This window comes from Octopus bimaculoides, chromosome 3 (assembly GCF_046866305.1).
Source record: "Octopus bimaculoides isolate indiv1 chromosome 3, ASM4686630v1, whole genome shotgun sequence".
NCBI classification, from domain to species: domain Eukaryota; kingdom Metazoa; phylum Mollusca; class Cephalopoda; order Octopoda; family Octopodidae; genus Octopus; species Octopus bimaculoides.
This window is the reverse complement of record NC_142930.1, coordinates 76068955-76087998: the sequence shown is the minus strand read 5'-3', so window position 1 is coordinate 76087998 and position 19044 is coordinate 76068955. Positions and strand designations below refer to the sequence as shown.

Sequence of the window (19044 nt, the reverse complement as noted above, 5' to 3'; positions counted from 1 at the left end):
ACACCCTTAAGAAAAATAAATATTATTTTGAAAACAACTAATAATATTGGCGGTTGAAAAATTTTTAACTCTAACTATTGTCTGAGTTTTCTTTTCATTTTTTGCTCTTTTCACTCTCTTTAGATCACTTTGCAATTTGTTTTAGAAATTTGACGTAGCTGTAAATAGTTCTGGAAGAAACACAGATTTTCACTAGATAATAAGTGAGTTTTTATTAATTTCTGTTCTTCTTTTGTAGGCGAAATTCGCGAGGATATGTGTGGTTTTGAAGAAATCACACAAGCTCCAGATCCTGTTGAATCACGTCCGTTTGACCAAAGTTTGGTCAATATTACCTACCCTAACACACTAGACAAAGGCATGGCACTATATGAAAGAGTTGTGATAGGAGGTGAGTTCACTTTTGATTATAGCCATTGCAAAACATTTCGATTTCCCAGCTGGCTTCTTAAACCACTCTGCTGACCTCTCCAAACCACTCTGCTGACCTCTCCAAACCACTCTGCTGACCTCTCCAAACCACTCTGCTTACCTCTCTAAACCACTCTGCTTACCTCTCTAAACCACTCTGCTGACCTCTCTAAACCACTCAGCTAATTAAACCACTCAACTGACCTCTCTCAGCTAATTAGCTGAACTCTCTAAGTCACTCAGTTAATCATTAAGCCACTCAGCAAATTTCCTTAAGGCACTCAGCTGACCCCCACTAGGTTATGCAGCTAATTTAAGCCAGTCATTTGCCATCTTTAAATCAGTTTGGTGACTTGCCTGAATCTTTCAGCTGATCCATATTGTTGCCAATCCCTTCATGCAATGACTTTCCTCAAATGATCCACACTTGCTTCAGTTATTACTATATAAGTTACAATAACTGACTCTTTTCTTCAAGACACTGACTCCATTTCTAAGTTTTTGTTAAACTATCTTATTTATCTCAATATCATTACATGCTTTAATGTTCTGTAGTTTTGAGGAAGAATTTTCTTTTTTTCTTTTCCTTTTTATTTTGTATAAAATCTAGAGCCATTAATCATTCTGTACTAATCTAAACTGTCAGCTTTTATACATTTTACTACTTCAATATGACACCCATAGACTTTGGTATTCTGCTTTGAAATTATTCATTGAGGAAAATTCCTAGCACATTCAGTTCCATACCAAAGAGAATAGAAAATATTAAAATGAAGCTAGCTTGTATGAATTATTAGGTAGGTTACAAATAGTTGCCAACATATAAAGTTTGCAAAACTCTTGATATGTAGAATAATGGTTTTACTAAAAATCTATCCAAAGTGATTTTGAATTAAAATATTCATACCTTCATCTCTTTTTCGGTATTCGTTGTTGTGTCTCTGATTGATGAGATCTATGGTAAGTAGATCTTCATTCAAACACTTAGGTGTGATCGAGTGCTCGTGATATACCACACCTAGTTAGGGATTATACTGCCTTCTTTGACATACAGTAATTTATTGTATAGGGTGCAGAGTGCCCTCTCTGAATGGCTACTGTGAAAGTGAAGAAGTGAACAAGATAAATTTGGTTCAAGCATCTTGTTTCTATGCACTGTCCCACTTTTCTGTGTTTTTATGCCCGTGTCAAACTTGATTGAAGATATTCCATAACATCTTTCTTTCTGATATAATATCTTTAGACTACTTTATACCATGTATTCTTCCTTTTTTTTTTTTTAGAGAGAGAGACAGATAGACAGTAATGTATCATTTGAAGGAGATTTGGCTGCTGTTTCTAGCAGGTTAAAGCCTCTAGGAACTCCTTCATACTGTCATTGGTAGTATGCATTAGCATTCCAACATGGTGTTTATAGCTAAAGAAGCTACTGATGCCACTGCTATTTTTGTTTTTATAATTGTCTGGAGTTAATGATAGAGAGAACATTTTAGAATGTAAATAAAATTTACAAATATAAATAAGTTTGTATCTCATAGCAGGGTGAATTTTATATACCACGGCAAATTGTGAATTTCATTTGCTGATATTTGCTAATGCAGACCATTACTAATATCTTCTGACTTTTATTTAGTATTTTTAGAAAGGTGATGTAGTAGCATTCTGGAGTGTAGAGATATCTTTGTGGTTTTGGTGATGATTGTGTATATGCTGGTAAGGATTGTGATGGTTGGTGTTTGCATAGCAATAAATTGTGTCCTTCACATGTTTAGGTAGCCTTTCATTTAAGTAACTTTGCTTCATTATATAAATGGTATGTCCTATGATGTAGTTTCATTCTGCCCTATGACTTAGTTACACCCTATGACATACCTTCATCATACCCTATGATATAAAACTATTTTGCCCTAATGACACAGCTTTACCTTGCCCTCTAATGTAGCTTTACTCTGCCTTATGATGTATCTGCACAATGACATACCTCAATTCATCTTATGATGTACCTCAATGCCATCCTATAACCTACCTACATTCATTTTCCCTCCACTCCATTTTTTTCCCATTCAAATTTTCTTGATATCTTTCAGTCTACACCTAGTCTAGGCATGACATACACATTAGACATATCTGATGTACACTGTATTCATATAATGTACACATGCACATTACATATGTCATGTATACATTACACACTTTATGAATCCATGGCTCATCAATGCATGCTCATTACACATCTGATGCACAACAGATGTTAAAAGCGCAACACATCATTTACAGCCCTTCCATTCATATATTGTTTTCATAGTCATATACACTCAGATGCCATAGCACACATTTAAAGCCAGCTTCCACTTGTCAGTATTACACAGAACATCAGAAATTTCAAAGCAGTCTGATTGTGTTTAAAACAAAAATTACTACTTTATATTGCAGCTTGATGTTGTTTATATCTTTTTTAATGTTAAGACTGACAGTATTTATGTTCTGTCTAGTGATGATGACTAATTCTGATACTTCAGCTATAATTAGTTTGTTATATTTTTTCTGTACATAGAGGTAGTATAATGACATTATTTAGTTTAAAGATGTGTATATTGATGATTAAACATGATTTCCATTTATTTTGTCATGAATCAAACTATGTATGATGAATTTTAAAAAAGCCTTTTAGCTTTTAAATTATCTAAGTTTAAACTTGAAAATTTTAATTATAATTCAATTATTTATTGACAGTATTAATAAAGTCACAAAAATTAATGCTACTCCATTTAAAAACATTGAAAAATTTGTTTAATTTTATAAGACTAACTTTTAGCTATTTAATTATATCACCTTGGTATGTGTTGTGTTGGGTAAACAAAGGAACATGATAGAAAATTGTCCAAACTGCAAAAGCTGAAATGGACTTTCGGGCACAAAGCTACTACAGATGAATACTCAATAACTGCTTCTTGCCATACCTTGAACACTTTCATTGAAACTGGTGACTATTCTGATCATCTTTGATTAAGATAGCCCATGAAAACCTACTGAAAAGGATGGACCAGTGCATTCATCATGTGTCAATGAAGGAGAGGAAAATGACTGCCATTGACATTTTGAATGAATTTAACCTTTTGATACCAATCTGCCTAAGACTACGTCTAGTTCTATGATACAAACTTCAGGTTTTAAAGTAGTCTAAATTAAAACCTTCCTTCAAAATTTCATGCCAATTTATGTTCCAAACACCAGTTTTATTACTATAAGGTTATTTTACTAAATTCTTCATTGTTCTCAAAGTTAATTAGAATGAAGTTGTATTTTAACAGAATTCAATAATAAAAGATTAGTCAAGCAGACTGATGTTATTGGCATGAAAATTTACTAATTTGGGCTTGTATGACATTGCATATAAACAATTTGTACATTTGTCTGAATATATAACATGCTTCCATTCCATTTAGTGAGAAGCAGAGAATTTTGGCCAGACTACATAAGTCTAACAGTTCAAGTATAGTGATTGTAACTATGTCTTGAAAAGAATCATTCACATACATCAAGTCTGTCATCATGAACAAGAACAGTCTATCTGGAGTTCTTAGAGATATCATATGCCAAGAGTCATTTGAGCTAGTCATGGATTTTTCAACATGACAACAACCTAAAGCATACAAGTGGAATAATCAAGGAATGCTACAAAAATAAAACATGAGTGCAGCAGTGTCCTACAAAATCCCCAAATTTAAATTTGATGGGAAACTTATATGAGCTGGATATTAGTTGTCAACAAAGCAAATCAGATATTGAGTGATTTCTATAATTATATAGCCATAAAATGTAAAGAAATTTGTGATAATGAGCCTTTCAACTTAAAGATTTAATACCTTGTAGTTGTGTGGCCATTTTGTGAAATTTTGGATATTAATACCATACGATTTTATTCTTCTTCATCAATCTGGTTGAAAAAAATTATATTTTTTAACTGTTCTTAAATTGACATCCATTGGGTGGCGGTACAATATTAATACTCTCAATAATTGTGTTAATTCAAATGTTTTTCAATTTTCTTATCACCATAAAGAAATTATCAAGCTAGTACATGCTCATCTAATTAACAGGCATGCTATCTTGAAGTTTAGTGACAAGTCTCCTCAAATCTCAAGAATCTGTATTGTGCCAAGTGCACCATTTATCAAAGAAATAATTATTGTCTTAGTCTTTCACAGGCTCTTCAGCTCTCTGGCTAGATCCTGATATTTCTCAATTTTTTCAATTACTTTAGTATCGACTCTGTTATCATAGGGAACTGCTAAGTTTATGATCTTACCTGTTTATGTTTTGTACTCTATAATCTTATCTGGTCTTCTTGCATAGTAGTATGGTTGGTCTTTATGAGGAAGTCCCATAAGAACCTGTAATTCTCATTCTCTGTCACCACGTCTGGTTCAAGTTCACACTCTTTCTCCTGTTATTTCAAAGCTACACACTTTGCTAACATCCAAAGCACACTTATACCTACACAATCATGCCTGCACTTATACTTTTTTTTGAGCTAGCTTACTGTGCTCACTCCAAAGATGATTGATACTTTTGTTTCCTTTCCTGCAGATTCTACATTTGTTGTCTTCAGTACACAAGTCAAAATGCTAAGCAACATTTCACCTGTCTTTGCTTTGCCTTCCATCCTTTCAGGGTCAATAAATTAAGTACCAGTGAAACACTAGGGTCGATGTAATCAACCAGTCCCTTCCCCAAAAATTTCAGGCCTTGTGCCTTTAGTAAAAAGGATTACTATCATTATTATTATTATTATTATTATTATTATTATTATTACTTGAGATTGACTTTGCCTTTCATCTTTCAGAGTAACTAAAGTAAATATCATTGGTACATTGGGGTGGATGTAATCCCCTAAAAATGGTTGGCCTCGTACCTTATTTACAGTTGTCAAAGTGTTGGCCAAAATGCAATGTAATAAACATACCCTCTCTTCTGAAAGTTATGGCCTTGAGTGAAATTTTGAAACCAAGGTGGTGACCAGGCAAAATGTTCAGCATCATTTCATGTCTCTATGTTCTGAGTTCAAATTCTACCAAGGTTTACTTTGCCTTTCATCTTTTTGGGGTCAATAAAATAAGTACCAGTTAAGCACTGGAGTTGATGTAATCGACTAACACCCGCCCCAAAAATTTTAAGTCTTGTGCCTACAGTAGAAAGGATTACTATTATTATGGCAGTGAACTGCCAGAATTGTTAGCATAGCAGACAAAATGCTTAGTGGTAGGTGGTCAGACTTTGGGATTGATGCAATCAATTTCATCCTCACCTCAAAAATTTACTGGCTAAAAATTTGAAATTATTATCATTATTATTATTATTATTATTATTATTATTATTATTATTAAGCAAAACTAAAGGACTTGTGCCTTTAGTGGAAAAGATTATTAAGCAGAACCCAATATTAATCCAAATCAGGAATAATAATAATAATAATAATAATAATAATAATGATTTCAATTTTTGGCACAAAGCCAGCAATTTCAGGGGAGAGGATAAGTCAATTGCATCAACCTCAGTGCTTACTTTATCAACCCTGAAAGGTAAAGTCGACCACAGTGGAATTTGAACACAGGACACAAAGATAGACAAAATGGCACTAAGCATTTTGCCAGCTCACTGCCTTAATAATAATAATAATAATAATAATAATAATAATCCTTTCTACTATAGGCACAAGGCCTGAAATGTTTTGGAGGGAGGGGGCTAGTTGATTACATCGACCCCAGTGCTCAACTGGTACTTCATCAACCCCAAAAGGATGAAAGGCAGAATTTGAACTCAGAATAAGACAGACAAAATGCTGCTAACTATTTTGCCTGGCATGCTAACGATTCTGCCAAAAAATGGACAAAATGCTGTGGAGCATGTCTATACATCCTGCTGCAGTCAACTCTTTCAGGATTGATAACAATAAAATACTAGCCAGATACTAGAATTTTTTTTTACTCGACTAACACTTTCTTCCAAAATTTCAGGCATTTGGATTTATTCTTTTAGGTTCCATAAAGTACCAGTCAAGTATAGAGATCAATGTAATTGACTAACCTTCCTTCCCTTTAAAATTAGCCTTGTGCCTAAATTGTTTTTTAAAATTATTATTCACCTTCTCTATAGATAGCTCAGTATGCCAATGCTAATGATGTGTGGGCTTGCTCTAAGGCTGCAGTATCCACAGAAATTTCTGAATGGTAAGCAAGTATAGTTAACCTTTGTTGGCAAATTTTCTCACAGCTGATCTCTTTTGACATAACTCCAACCCTGGTTCAAACAAAAACCAAAAACTTGTTGAAATGTTGTCAGCTGCTTACAGCCTTCTACTAATCAGGTCATGCAGTCAGTGAAACTTCCATATTAGCATTCTGTTGAGGACTTGTGGTGTAGGAGAGTCGACTGTGTTTTGGGAGAAACTCTGGGCATTTCTTCTGACTCTTTATATTCTGTGTTTAAATCACATAAACATCAACTTTGCCTTTTACCCTTTGAGGGTCAATAAACTAAAGTACCAGTTAAGTCCTGGGGTTAGTGTCATCAACTAATCCCCACCCTCAAAATTGTTGGCCTTGTACCTAAAATTTGTAACTTATTATAGAGGCTTTAAATTCCAGAATCAGTAGATTACTGTACAAAATATCGTGTTCTTATTTGCTTATATCCTGCTGGAGTCAGCTTTGCCTTTCATCTTTTTAGAGTTGATAAAATATTTTCAGTTCTAGATTGAATATTGATTTAATCCCCATAAATATGTGGTTTAGTGACCAAGTTAGAAATCATCATCATCATTATTATTATTGAATATGCAGTGATTTTGTTGAATCAGTTCTGTGATTCACAAAATACCTTGTGCTATTCAATTATGTTACTTTACATTCTGAGTTCAAATCCTGCTTAAGTTGTCTTTGCTTTTCATCCTTCTGCAAACTAAAGTTTCATTTTTTACAGCAGCCTCAGTTGAATTAGTTTTAATGCAAAAAAAAAAAAAGAAAAGGTGAAATCACTTCAATTGATAAAAAAATAACTGCTTCCCCAAGTGCAATATTTTAACCAGTAAATGTTTTGACATGAATGGCACAACATAAAGTAACCATCTTTCATACATTGTCACAATATAATTTACACAAATAATGAATTCTAAAACAAAAGAAAGAAGGCAGTAATATAAAATGTTCCGAAGCCACAGCCTAACTTAAAATGTTTTAACTCCTCATCACATGCCATGTTGTATATGGCACATATTGATTTTTACATTATTTAGTGTATTGCAATTCCTTCATTACAAGAAATGATATTTAAAAGTTTAAAACAACAAATCATTTCTCTATTCTTGTATGATCATGATTTCAATTTTTTTTTATTCACTTTGGTTTATAAGACAAAAAAAAATTGTGTAATCTAGTGTGCCTTCAAAAAATGTATTGACCTCTGTAGAATTGTTTGAGATTGTTAATATATCTAATATAGAGGAACATAAATACTATTAAAAATAATTTTGTACTGTAACATCAATTCAATGGCAATATTATTTTCGTAATTTTTGCAAGCAAGAGAGACAACCCTCTACATACTTCAATTTCCTTAAAACTCTTTAATGAAGCATAGACTTTGCCAAATAGCCAATTTAGTAATGAATGCATCATTTAATAGTTGTAGAATAGAGTGTATAATGGTGCTTGTTGTGGATTAGTAATATATGGCAGTCTGTCGGCTATGATAAGGGTTTCAGTTGATCCGATCAACAGAACAGCCTACTCATGAAATTAACAGACAAGTAGCTTAGCACTCTAGAGACATGTGCACCCTTCATGTAGTTTTCAGTATGACACAGGATGTGACAATGCTGACCCTTTCAAATACAGGTGCAACTCACTTTTGCCAGCTGAGTGGGCTGGAACAACATGAAATAAAGTGTCTTGCTCAGCAATTCAGTGTTACACCAGGTATTGAACTCACAATGAAGGTCATATGCCAAATACCCTAACCACTAAGTGATGTGCCTTCACAGATTAATATATAATGGTATATTGTAATAAGTAGTATATATTAGTTTATTGGTGTATGGAGGTGGTATCAAAAAGTTCCCAGACTAGTTATTTTTAATAAACAATAATTTTTTACCTGAAGTTTTAACTTCATCTCCTTCAAAATAGTCACCTTGTGCAGCAATACACCAGTCACAGCATTCTTGCCACTTTTGGAACCTGGCCTGGAAGTTGTTTTCCATAAGCAAGCCAAGGACCTTCTGCAATTCGCTCTGGCTCTCAGCAACAGTGTTAAAACAGTGACCTTTGAGCTGCATTTTCATCTTGGGGAAGAGATAGAAGTCTGCAGGTGCTAAATCTGGCAAATAGGGTGGGTGCGGAAGTGATACCATGTTGTTTTAGGCAAGAAACTCATGAGTGAGGAGAGCTTGGTGACAGGGTACATCGTCGTAGTGAAGAATCCAATTTTTCACACTCCACAGATCCAGTCTCTTTTGCCAAATATCTTCCCTCAAATGCTTCAAAACTTCATTGATTGTCCTCCAATGATCTTCATGTTCAAGATGATGAATTTTCTTCACATTTCCAGAGATGATGCTCATGGCAGATCTTTCAGATCACTCATCATATCCTAGGGACATTTTTTCTGCTTTTGAAGTGCCAATGCCACTTGAAACATTGTGTATGCCCTATTGCCTCATCATCATAAGCTTGACGAAGCATGCTCAATGTCTCTGTAGCAAACTTCCCAAGTTTAACTCAAAATTTCATGTTGGCTCTTTGTTCCAATTTCTTATCCATGACAAAAATCACAAACTACAGCATACATGTGATCACAAAAACACAAATTTCGCAACTTATAAAGTAAACGTAGCGATGTCACTCGGCAGGCACACTGCTTCATGAAGGTCACTGCTGCCTCTCACTGTGCACGCAACCATGTGCTGTCATCTGTTGGTGCACTAGAAAACTAGTCCAGGAATTTTTTGATACCACTTCATATAATGGGCTATTGTAGTTCATTAGTGGTGTATAATAATGTATTATGATACACTATTAGTGTTTAATAGGGTAGAGTTCATTAGCAGTGTGTTATGGTAACAGTGATGTTGTTATTGCGTTGATTACAAATCTATCAATTATCTCCCCATACCTTTCCAAGAATAGCTTCGTCTTTACCAATTCCTGACTGAGAATGACCAACATGTCTTTTACCTTAGTTTCTATCATTCTGAACAAAACTAGAACTCCTCCTGTTTAATCTTAGTCTAAAGACTGGCAGCTGATGTTTTGCAAACCCTCCAACATTTCCTGTTTAGTTCTTACTCCTTTTTCCACCACCATGCATTCTAAATCTTCTTGATTTCCAAGATATCCCATACAGTTATAAGAACATCATGTGTGTAAGTCAATACTTTCTCACTAAGTCCTGGTTTAAAATAGATACTTTTCAGTACAAATAATTTCTGTTGTAAAAGCTCAAACCAGAGTTTACTAAACCAATGAGCAGGGAATGCTTTAACAGAACAAATGCATACTCCCAGACAGTTCTGACTGGTAAGCATTAAACCTGACCACTGATCAGATGCTGCTACATAATGATGTATAGTCACAAGTAGAATGTAGATGTTTTTACAGTTTATTTCAAATAATATCAGCTTCTTATTTTGCTTCCAAGTTACTAAGAATTCAACATTATTGGAGAACTTCAGGCTACTTCCATTGATAAATTCATTTGTAGGTCAATGGTTAGTTAAAAGCCATGTGATGACCTATATTGCTGTGTGCCAATGTAACTGAGTCTATAATATCAGAATAGAAGAGAAAACTGATGCTTAATTCTTCATTTAAAACTTTATGGATTTTCTAGAAAATAATGCTTGCTTTTATGTGTTGCAATTGATGGAGAAACTGATACATAAAAAATATTCCTAAAAATATTTGATTCTCTTGTGTGATTTCCTATTAATTACCATCTTATTGTTCCTTTGACATTAAGAATTCAGTTTATAATTGTTACCTTTTTTGTTTTTGTTCTTTTTTCAGTGGTTTTATCTCTGTTTCTATTGATCTTGATAATTGTATTGTACATAATCTGCTACCATACAAGACAGAAAGGAGACTATGAAACTAAAGAAGCTAAAGGTGCTGACTTGGCTGATAATCCAGATATGGCCATTATGTATAATCAAGAAGGTTTACCAATTCCCAAACGGCAAGAGTGGTTTGTTTAAAATTTCACAAGATTTCACACAAATCTGCATTGGGTTGCGGAACAGTTTAGGAATAACAGTGAAATGGGATTTAACACCGCCTTTCATCACATGTCTTTGATGTGATATATCATATGAAACAGGCATTTATACATTTCATAGACATCATGAATATACACTACTCGCATACAAACACAGCTGCTCACATACACACTTACATAGGTATGCATCTGCATACTATCAAGTATGCATGTGTGCACTCATGCATAAAGAAGCATACATGTATGTTTGAATATACAAATTATAAGAACTAGAAATAATAAATATTGTCTTAATGAAATCTAACAAAGAAGCCTCCCTCTTCATGTTCTGCTGATCTATTTTATATCAGGAACTTGCAAAATATCTCCTTTAACAACAGAAGAAAATGAAAAAAAAGAAAAAAAAGCTAAAAAGAAAATATTTTTTTTAGTTCCAAAGTTAATGCTTAATTGGTTTAAGAACTAATCTTTGAGATTATCTAATAAATTCCCACATTATTTTACACTGCCGTGCCAATTCCATGAATTTTTAGTTTTCTTTTCTTATAAACAAATTTCTTTTCACAATTTTTTACTTTGTTAATCTATGAGGAATTCTTTGATTCTATCATAATATCTGTAGATATCCCTTTTATTTTAGTGTTTAATTAGTTAGGATGAACGAACACCACAGTTGATGTAAGGTAGTGGCATTCTATAAATAAATATTTACAGGCATATTTTCATTTATATATATATATATATATATATATATGTATATATATATATATATATATATATATATATATATATATATATATATGTATGTATATATATGTGAAGTGTTTAAAATGTCACACCTTTTGAAGCTATTTTATTATAAAACAAGTGTGTGTATGTGTGTATAAAGTCAATATTTTTTTATTATTTTAATGAAATCTTTTTTTTTTCTACATTATCTTCTGATTTTGTATTATTTTCCTTATTTTAAAAGACAATTTATCCCCTAATGTAAATATATTCATTTCTGCTGGTTTCTCCATCTACACATTTTTTTTTCTTACTTCAACTGAACAAAGTGGAAAGATCATATCACAATGTTATGGACTGAAGTTTTCTAATTCTGCTTCCAAAATATTTTTTACTGTAGATGTATTCACCTGCAAATCTGATCAACAGCAAAGAAAATGAGCTGTATTGCAACCTTCTCAATTAGTTTGAATTTTGAAAATAAATTTTTATATTTTATACAAGAAATTTCATTGTTTGTTGTTATTGCTCATTATTGATCATTTTGTTTCAGTTTACAAACATGGTAGCTCTACAATAATTCAAGATATGAACATGTTCAGTTGGTTGTGATCAAAACAAAAAAAAATGTATGTTATATTAACTCATTTAAAATTATTAGTCATTTATTCATTATTGCTGCCATTTTTTAACACCAAGTTCGTTCTGAGCAAGCAGGCCAAGGACATTACAGTAATGACCATACTGTTTTTTTATTCAGAAATAGTATACTTTAGTCTATATAATTCAATATATCCTAATGAAATGACTTCAGGAAAATTTAGCTGTTATTTTTATCTATTCAATTGACTGTGCAAAAACTTTCCAGTTGGCTGGCTCATAATCATTTAGTTAAGCTGTAATTTAGGAAAATGTTACCTCTTTAATAACTGTTATTGTAATCTTGTAAACTGTTGTAAGAACAGAGAAGATTCACTACTTGGGGGTAATTACAGAGATCACAAGCTGATGTTCTAAGGTAGTAGTCTTTTTTTTTTTATCTTTTACTTGTTTCAGTCATTAGACTATGGCCTTGCTGGGGCACTACTTTGAAGAATTTTTAATCAAATGGATCAGCCTCAGTACTTTTCTTTTTTTCTTAGCTTGGTCTCTATCAGTCTCTTTTGCCAAATTTATACGTTACAGGGACATAAACAAACCAACACCAGTTGTCAAGCAGTGTTGAGACACTGGTAACCCTCCTGCTATTACATTGTACTACCTATGAATTGGTTTGTAAAATTAAAGATATTCTTTTATTCTTTTACATGTTTGTCATTTGACTGCATATATATAGTTCTACCCCACCAAAAATGCTGTCTTGGACTGACATCCCACCACACCTTACTTTCTTTTAGCTATACTTGTGCACAGGTATGAAACTTTCATTCAATTACTACCTTTTGGTCAAAGCTTAAACAGGCAAGATTTTTTCTTCTTCTATGGATTTTTTAGGTTTCAACTATAGATAATGACTTGCAAAAACAATTTTTCATGTTCAGAATTGCTGAAGTATGGAATAGACCACCTGCATTGGTTATTAGCTTTTGGGATACTACATCCTTCAAAACTTCCATGCTTCCCAAAATTCAGATAGTACACCTGATGCCATCCACCCCCAACTTTATTTTAAATTATTCATTTACTGTTTGCTTTCTGTGCAATATTCTTTGTACTGTACATGCACTTTTGGCTACCTTTTCTGGTGAGTTGTTGTGCAATAAGTTAATTATTATCATAACTCCATGGATAATCTCAGTTCATAAAAGTACTTCAACTCACTATATTACATATGCAAGACACTACTATTATGTAGGTAAGATGAGAATTGTTGAAAATTCTATGAAGAATTTAGTATATAGTTAAGTATGTAAACGACCATGCGAAGGAGAGGTGACGAGAATGGCTCCTTTAGTATGAAAAGGATGAGTATAAGTTCCAAAAGGAAAAGAGAGACACAACCAGGGTAGAATGTTTAAGAGAAGATTTTATTGATAAGTTAACATATGTGTCTGTGTGTGCGACATATATGCATAATAATAGACAGGCTGTCATGTATACAAAGTGTGTGTGTGTACAAACATGGACGTGTGCGATAAGTACAGAGCATAGAAAGAGTCTATAATATGACGTGAGAAGAATGTTCAGACACGATGAAAAATACCAGTTCATAGTCAAGGTACACGATAGTTGAAATGCCGTATCAAGAAGTTGTGGCTGCAATGCAGAGCCAGTTGAGGTACTGTCGTATAAGAAGTTGTGGCTACTATGCAGAGCCGGTCTCTTGTTACACAAGGTTGTCACAGGATTTATTTGCTGTTAACCATGGTGAAGTAGTTCACAAACAGTGTGGAGATAGAACCTGTGCGAGTGCTGCTGGTTGCTGTGTACACAAAGAGATGATATTGATGTCGTTTAGAAGATGGAGATTGCCATATGCTGCTGCCGAGTGTTGATGAGTCTCCATGTGGCTGCTGTCGTGTCATTGCTGAAACTGGCTGTGTGCTCTGTGGTCAGTGGCTAGACCTCAAAAGGTCTGGAACCGAAAGATATCGACTCGATATGTCACTGAAGTTTTATAGCATGCCGTCGGTTCACCGGAAGTTTAGGAGAGACCGTCTCATGTGACCTTATCTGAAGGCTGCAATTGGTTGGGTTGCATCTTGGCGTGCAATAGAGCAAGAGACAAATTGCGCCAATACCAACCAATCAGAGTAGTGGACACAACAGGGTCCAAATCGGCAGCCGAAAGCTACCTGTTATCTACTACGTCCATATTTATGTATATATAACAGAGAGAGAGGAATTTCCCTAAGTCGTACGCTACAAGTATATACCAAAGTTCTGTCTTCATTTCCTTTCTTTTCTGGGTGGGCATGGTATTCAGTTATATCTTTGAGCAGATTTTAATTTGAGAGATCATGTAAATGTTGCAGGCATTGTGCCCACTTTATTGATTAACTTATAGCTATCTTTGAAACACACACACACTCATATAATGTATGTGTGTACAGATACTTCTACATGAACCAGTTCAATCTCAAGGATCTGAGAGAGCTTGCAGTGTTCATGGACACTGCGATCTGGCTTGCATGTTTGCTTCATTAGTGATGAGTGAATGGTTTTCTAAAGTTAATGTTGCAAATGGTTTGTCATTTGCATCACAGAGTTCTAAGAGTTTTGCTCTCTCTTCATTCTAAGTACCAATAAACACAACTTTCAGGTACACCAGAAAAGATGATATGGTGTTGCTCAACATATCAAATCTACAGTCATGATAACAATGTTACTGTTATCTGTAATTGAGGTGGTCTAACAAAGAAACTCATAGATATGACCCTTTTGCTTATGTGTCAGTCTTGGCTGTAGTACATATGCAGAGATAACTAGTGCTTCTGCATTGCCTGTGACAAATCTAAGCTCCATTATTTAGTTACATACTATGAAAATATATCAAAAGACAAATCAATACCAGCAGAATTTTAACTAAAACATGTAGTTAGAAATACACCAGGTGTTTTTGAATTAAATAATGTCAGGTGGGGTAGCAGTGCTCATGACCACTGCAGGCTCTTTCAGATATTTGGGATTGCACTGGTTCATGTAGATATATCTGTACACACATACATTATATGAGTGTGTATGTGTGTTTCCAAGATAGAGAGAAAGGTTGTAAGTTAATCAGTAAAGTGGGCACAATCCCTGTGACCTTTGCATGATCTCACAAACTGAAGTTCTGCAGGGAAAATACGCTCAAAGAACCAGGATGTCTGGTCCAAACGATTACAGTAGAGTTGACTCCACAAAAAGCAACCTAAGTGGCAATATGAAAGCAGATGGCATGCTAGATTTATCTGATACTCTAGCATTCTTGCCACTTTTCCATCTTATCCAAGAGATGATAAAAGCTAGAAACCCCTGCTATATAGAAATTTTCAAATTTCACAAAATTAAATCCTGTCTGATATTGAATAATAATAAAGTTAATGTGGCTCAGATATTGATGTCATAAAGAAGTCAAGGTTAAGAAGTTCTTTTATTCAACAACAGTTTTAGTGCTAATATCTAATCTTCCAATTCTTAACAGTGGAAAATTATTTCTAAATACTTCAGGATAAATCTTGAAATCTTGAAATATACAGGGATTTTTTTCTTCAAATTTTCATTGATTCTCCTTAAAAATCAATATTTTAATTGATGTGCAAAATCAATAACTTGGCAGTTTAAGCCTCACCAGTACTATGGTTGTCATTCCATTTAATCAGGTGTTGAGATATTGATTTCTTTTCCAGCAGGTACAAAGGGCAGGACCTATAATTTAACAAGTGAAAAGGAATATTACTACATTCATGCCTTTTCCTAAGGGCATCAGCATAGATGAAACATCTTCAACCAGCAATAGAAACCGTATTATCTTCTTGTTTGGCCAGGAGCATTGTTATTTGTTCCCTTGCTCTACAGTATCCACCTCAAATAAAATGATGATTTCCAAAACAGTCTTCTGTAAACGTTTTTTAAATACTTACCAAAAATATTTGGGTGATGTCCTGGGAATATTATTCTTTATCTATTCCATAATGTTAGCTTCATTGTTTGTATTGATAGCCTGTTGAGCAACCCCATAAGAGGCTCCCAAGTTGGCTCAATTACTCCCTAGTTGTATTCAATTGTGTTATATTCAGTTGGATTGTATATATTGCCTTGTGTTGTCATGTTGTTGATGATACTGCTGTTGTTATTGATATTGTTGATATAGCTGCTGCTACAGCTGTTGTTGATGTTATTTTTATTCATTTTGTTGATGTTGTACATCAACAATATTAATGCTTATTGGTGAACATTGTTGTTGTTGCTCTTTAGCCCCAGCTTAATCTTGATCAAGCAGACCTATGAGCAATAAACACTCCAACCATAGTTGTCTCATCTTTTATTGCAGAAACAGTGTTTCTGTGATTATATCCAATGTGATCTTCACTTTTTGAGATAAGGAGTGATTTGAGAGAATTTGGTGGTAATCTCTAGTATGTCAAGCAACCATATTAAAGCAATAACAAGAATTTTTGTTGTTTTGTGTTCTGCTGTGCTGTGTTGTCTTGCTGGCAAGGTTTGGACACTATGACAAGATCTAATGGGGGCAAGGATTGCATCATGTTCCAGTGTCTGCTTTGGTATGGTTTCTATGGCAGGATGCCCTTCCTAATATCAACCACTTTAGAGCGTGTACTGGTTGCTTTTTTTCATCTCTTGAGCACTTGTGAGGTCACCATACAGCTCACAGACTACAAAGGAGGCATTTATGTGAGGAGATGATGGAGTAAAGTATGAAAAATTGGGAGGAAGAAGGGATATGCAGACTCTTGTAGAGAAACTACAAGGTTACTCATCTTTAGGAAAGAGAGAGTGAGAATGATCAGGAGTTGCAAGTCTAGACATATCAGGACAATTCCCCCCAATGACAACTACCCCCTTGGACAATCACCTCTCTTGGTTAATTAGCCCCTCTCCAATATATTAAGAAGTTTTAAATCATCTAAAAGTACAAATTATGTATGTTTCCTTACAAATATTGTACCGCATTTATGCTTTCATAATTGCTAACTATGGCATTAATACGAGCTGAAACATCTAAATATTTTTTTTAGATAGCTGTTTTAGCAAAACCCGCCAAGGATTAAGTCTATAAAACACATCGGTATTTAAGCCGCAGGGCCAAATTGGGGGAAAATTTTAGTTTTATCCACACATAAAGTGCACCAGTGTTTAAAAAACCTATAGAGCTACGGGTCCACAGCTAGCTTTTTTGTTGTTGACGTGTATATAGTTTCAAAATGCCTTATTTTACAACTCTGAGATATATTGTTATTGTTATGATTTTATCTTACTATAGCCAACAACAAACACATTTCATCAGTATTAAAGTCTTTATTAAATTAAAAATAACATTATCAAAATATGAAGTTCAAACAAAAGAAATATACTTTGTTTCTTCCAGGCACCAATGTACTGTAGCAGTAGTCTTTCACATTGTTTCCTGACCGACTTTTCCTCTGAAAAAATCAGTGGAATCATTTGATCTCCATACACAAATTATTTTCCTCTGAAACATACACACATTAGGTGCACCTTTCTCTAGCCACACACTAAATTTCCCAGGTAAAAAGAGTGGCTTATACATCGGAAAATACAGTACACTGCTTAGGGGTAATTGTCCTAGGGGGTTGTTGTCCTCAGGGGTACTTGTCCTTCAGGGGGGTTATTGTCTATGGGGTGGGGTAAATGTCCTAGACTCAGTCCAGATGTTTTCTCAATGTACGAGATGTGTAGAAGTGTGTTGGGATAGGATTTTGCAAGAATTTATGGGTGAGCAAGAGATGTGAGCAAATAGGAGGTAGGTAACAACTTTAAAGATCGGGATTGAAAAGTATTGGGAGTAATGGATGACCAATGATGCATGAGTTGGGGAAGGTAGAGGAGTATAGAAGAGAGTGGGGAAGAGCAGCAGGATAGTAATACAGTTAACAGGGAAAACAAGAAAGTGATGACATGTGGTTGAGATGGGGAGAGAGGCAGGTATAGTGCATGAGAGGAGATAATTTCGTGAGAGAGATGAATCACTAATGTGGGCAAGAACAATGCTTAATGGATGACGAAAGACTAACAAGTAAAACAGTTCAAGGTATCAAGAAAGTACAATTATCTTGGTGTGTGGAGAGGGGGTAGTCACAATGAGAGAAATTACTGGACAAGGTGTCTATATGTACTTATACATGCAAACAGTGCATATAGGAGTCAGTTTCACAAAGGTGGGCAGATTTTCTTGAGATCCTCATATTGCCAGACATTCTGGTCCTTTCTCATCTTCTCCATGAGGTTCAGGGTCCTGAGATCAGCCTTACAATTTTATCCCATGTTTTTCTAGGTCTTCATCTTCCATATATATATTACATATCCATGTCATTGCAATCTTCTTTCTTACAAACTGCAACTGACTCCCCTTATGCTGTTTTTCTCTCAGCACATTTATACTATGTTGTTCATTCAATCTTGCAATCTTCTCAAGTCCTCTGCTTACAAGGCCTATGTCTCACCATCATATAGCATTGCAGTTCCAACACAAGTGTCATACAATCTATGGAAAAATACCTTTGTTGCCAACAATGGTAATAGCTTCCTAACCTTTCTGCACCCTGTTCTTACTCTGACTGCTATACTTTCAGAGTAGCCACCTCCCTTGCTAATTACATCATCTAGGTAACAAAATCTATCAACTACTTACAGTGAACCATCCTGGCATTCAAGAGCATTTATTTTTGCTGTATTCATAGTACATACTGCTCTTGTACATTTGTCACATACAAAGCTTATGTTCTCTGCTATCTGCCTTTGATTCCACATCTCTTGTGTGTCCATTGTTTATATTATGTACAGTATATGGAATTTATACCTACTCCTTTTCTGGATATTGTGCAAGGTCATTTCCTTGATGGAACCAGGGTCTTGCCTTCTTTCTTCCCTACTAGAACATTTGTCTTTGCTAACTTTTCCTTCAGACCACTCAATTATAGGATCATCTTCCATGCCCAGAATTTCCAC

At 34.4% G+C, this 19044-nt stretch overlaps 1 protein-coding gene across 1 annotated transcript; it reads left to right on the top strand.

Annotated features, from left to right (window-relative positions):
• Positions 1–212: 212 nt before the first annotated feature.
• On the top strand, positions 213–11204 carry LOC149136593 (cell adhesion molecule 3-like). Its single transcript, XM_089349238.1, has 2 exons — positions 213–391; positions 10476–11204. The coding sequence occupies exons 1-2, from the start codon at positions 256–258 to the stop codon at positions 10661–10663; spliced, it is 324 nt and encodes a 107-aa protein (XP_089205364.1). The 5' UTR covers positions 213–255; the 3' UTR covers positions 10664–11204.
• The last annotated feature ends 7840 nt before the right edge of the window (positions 11205–19044 follow it).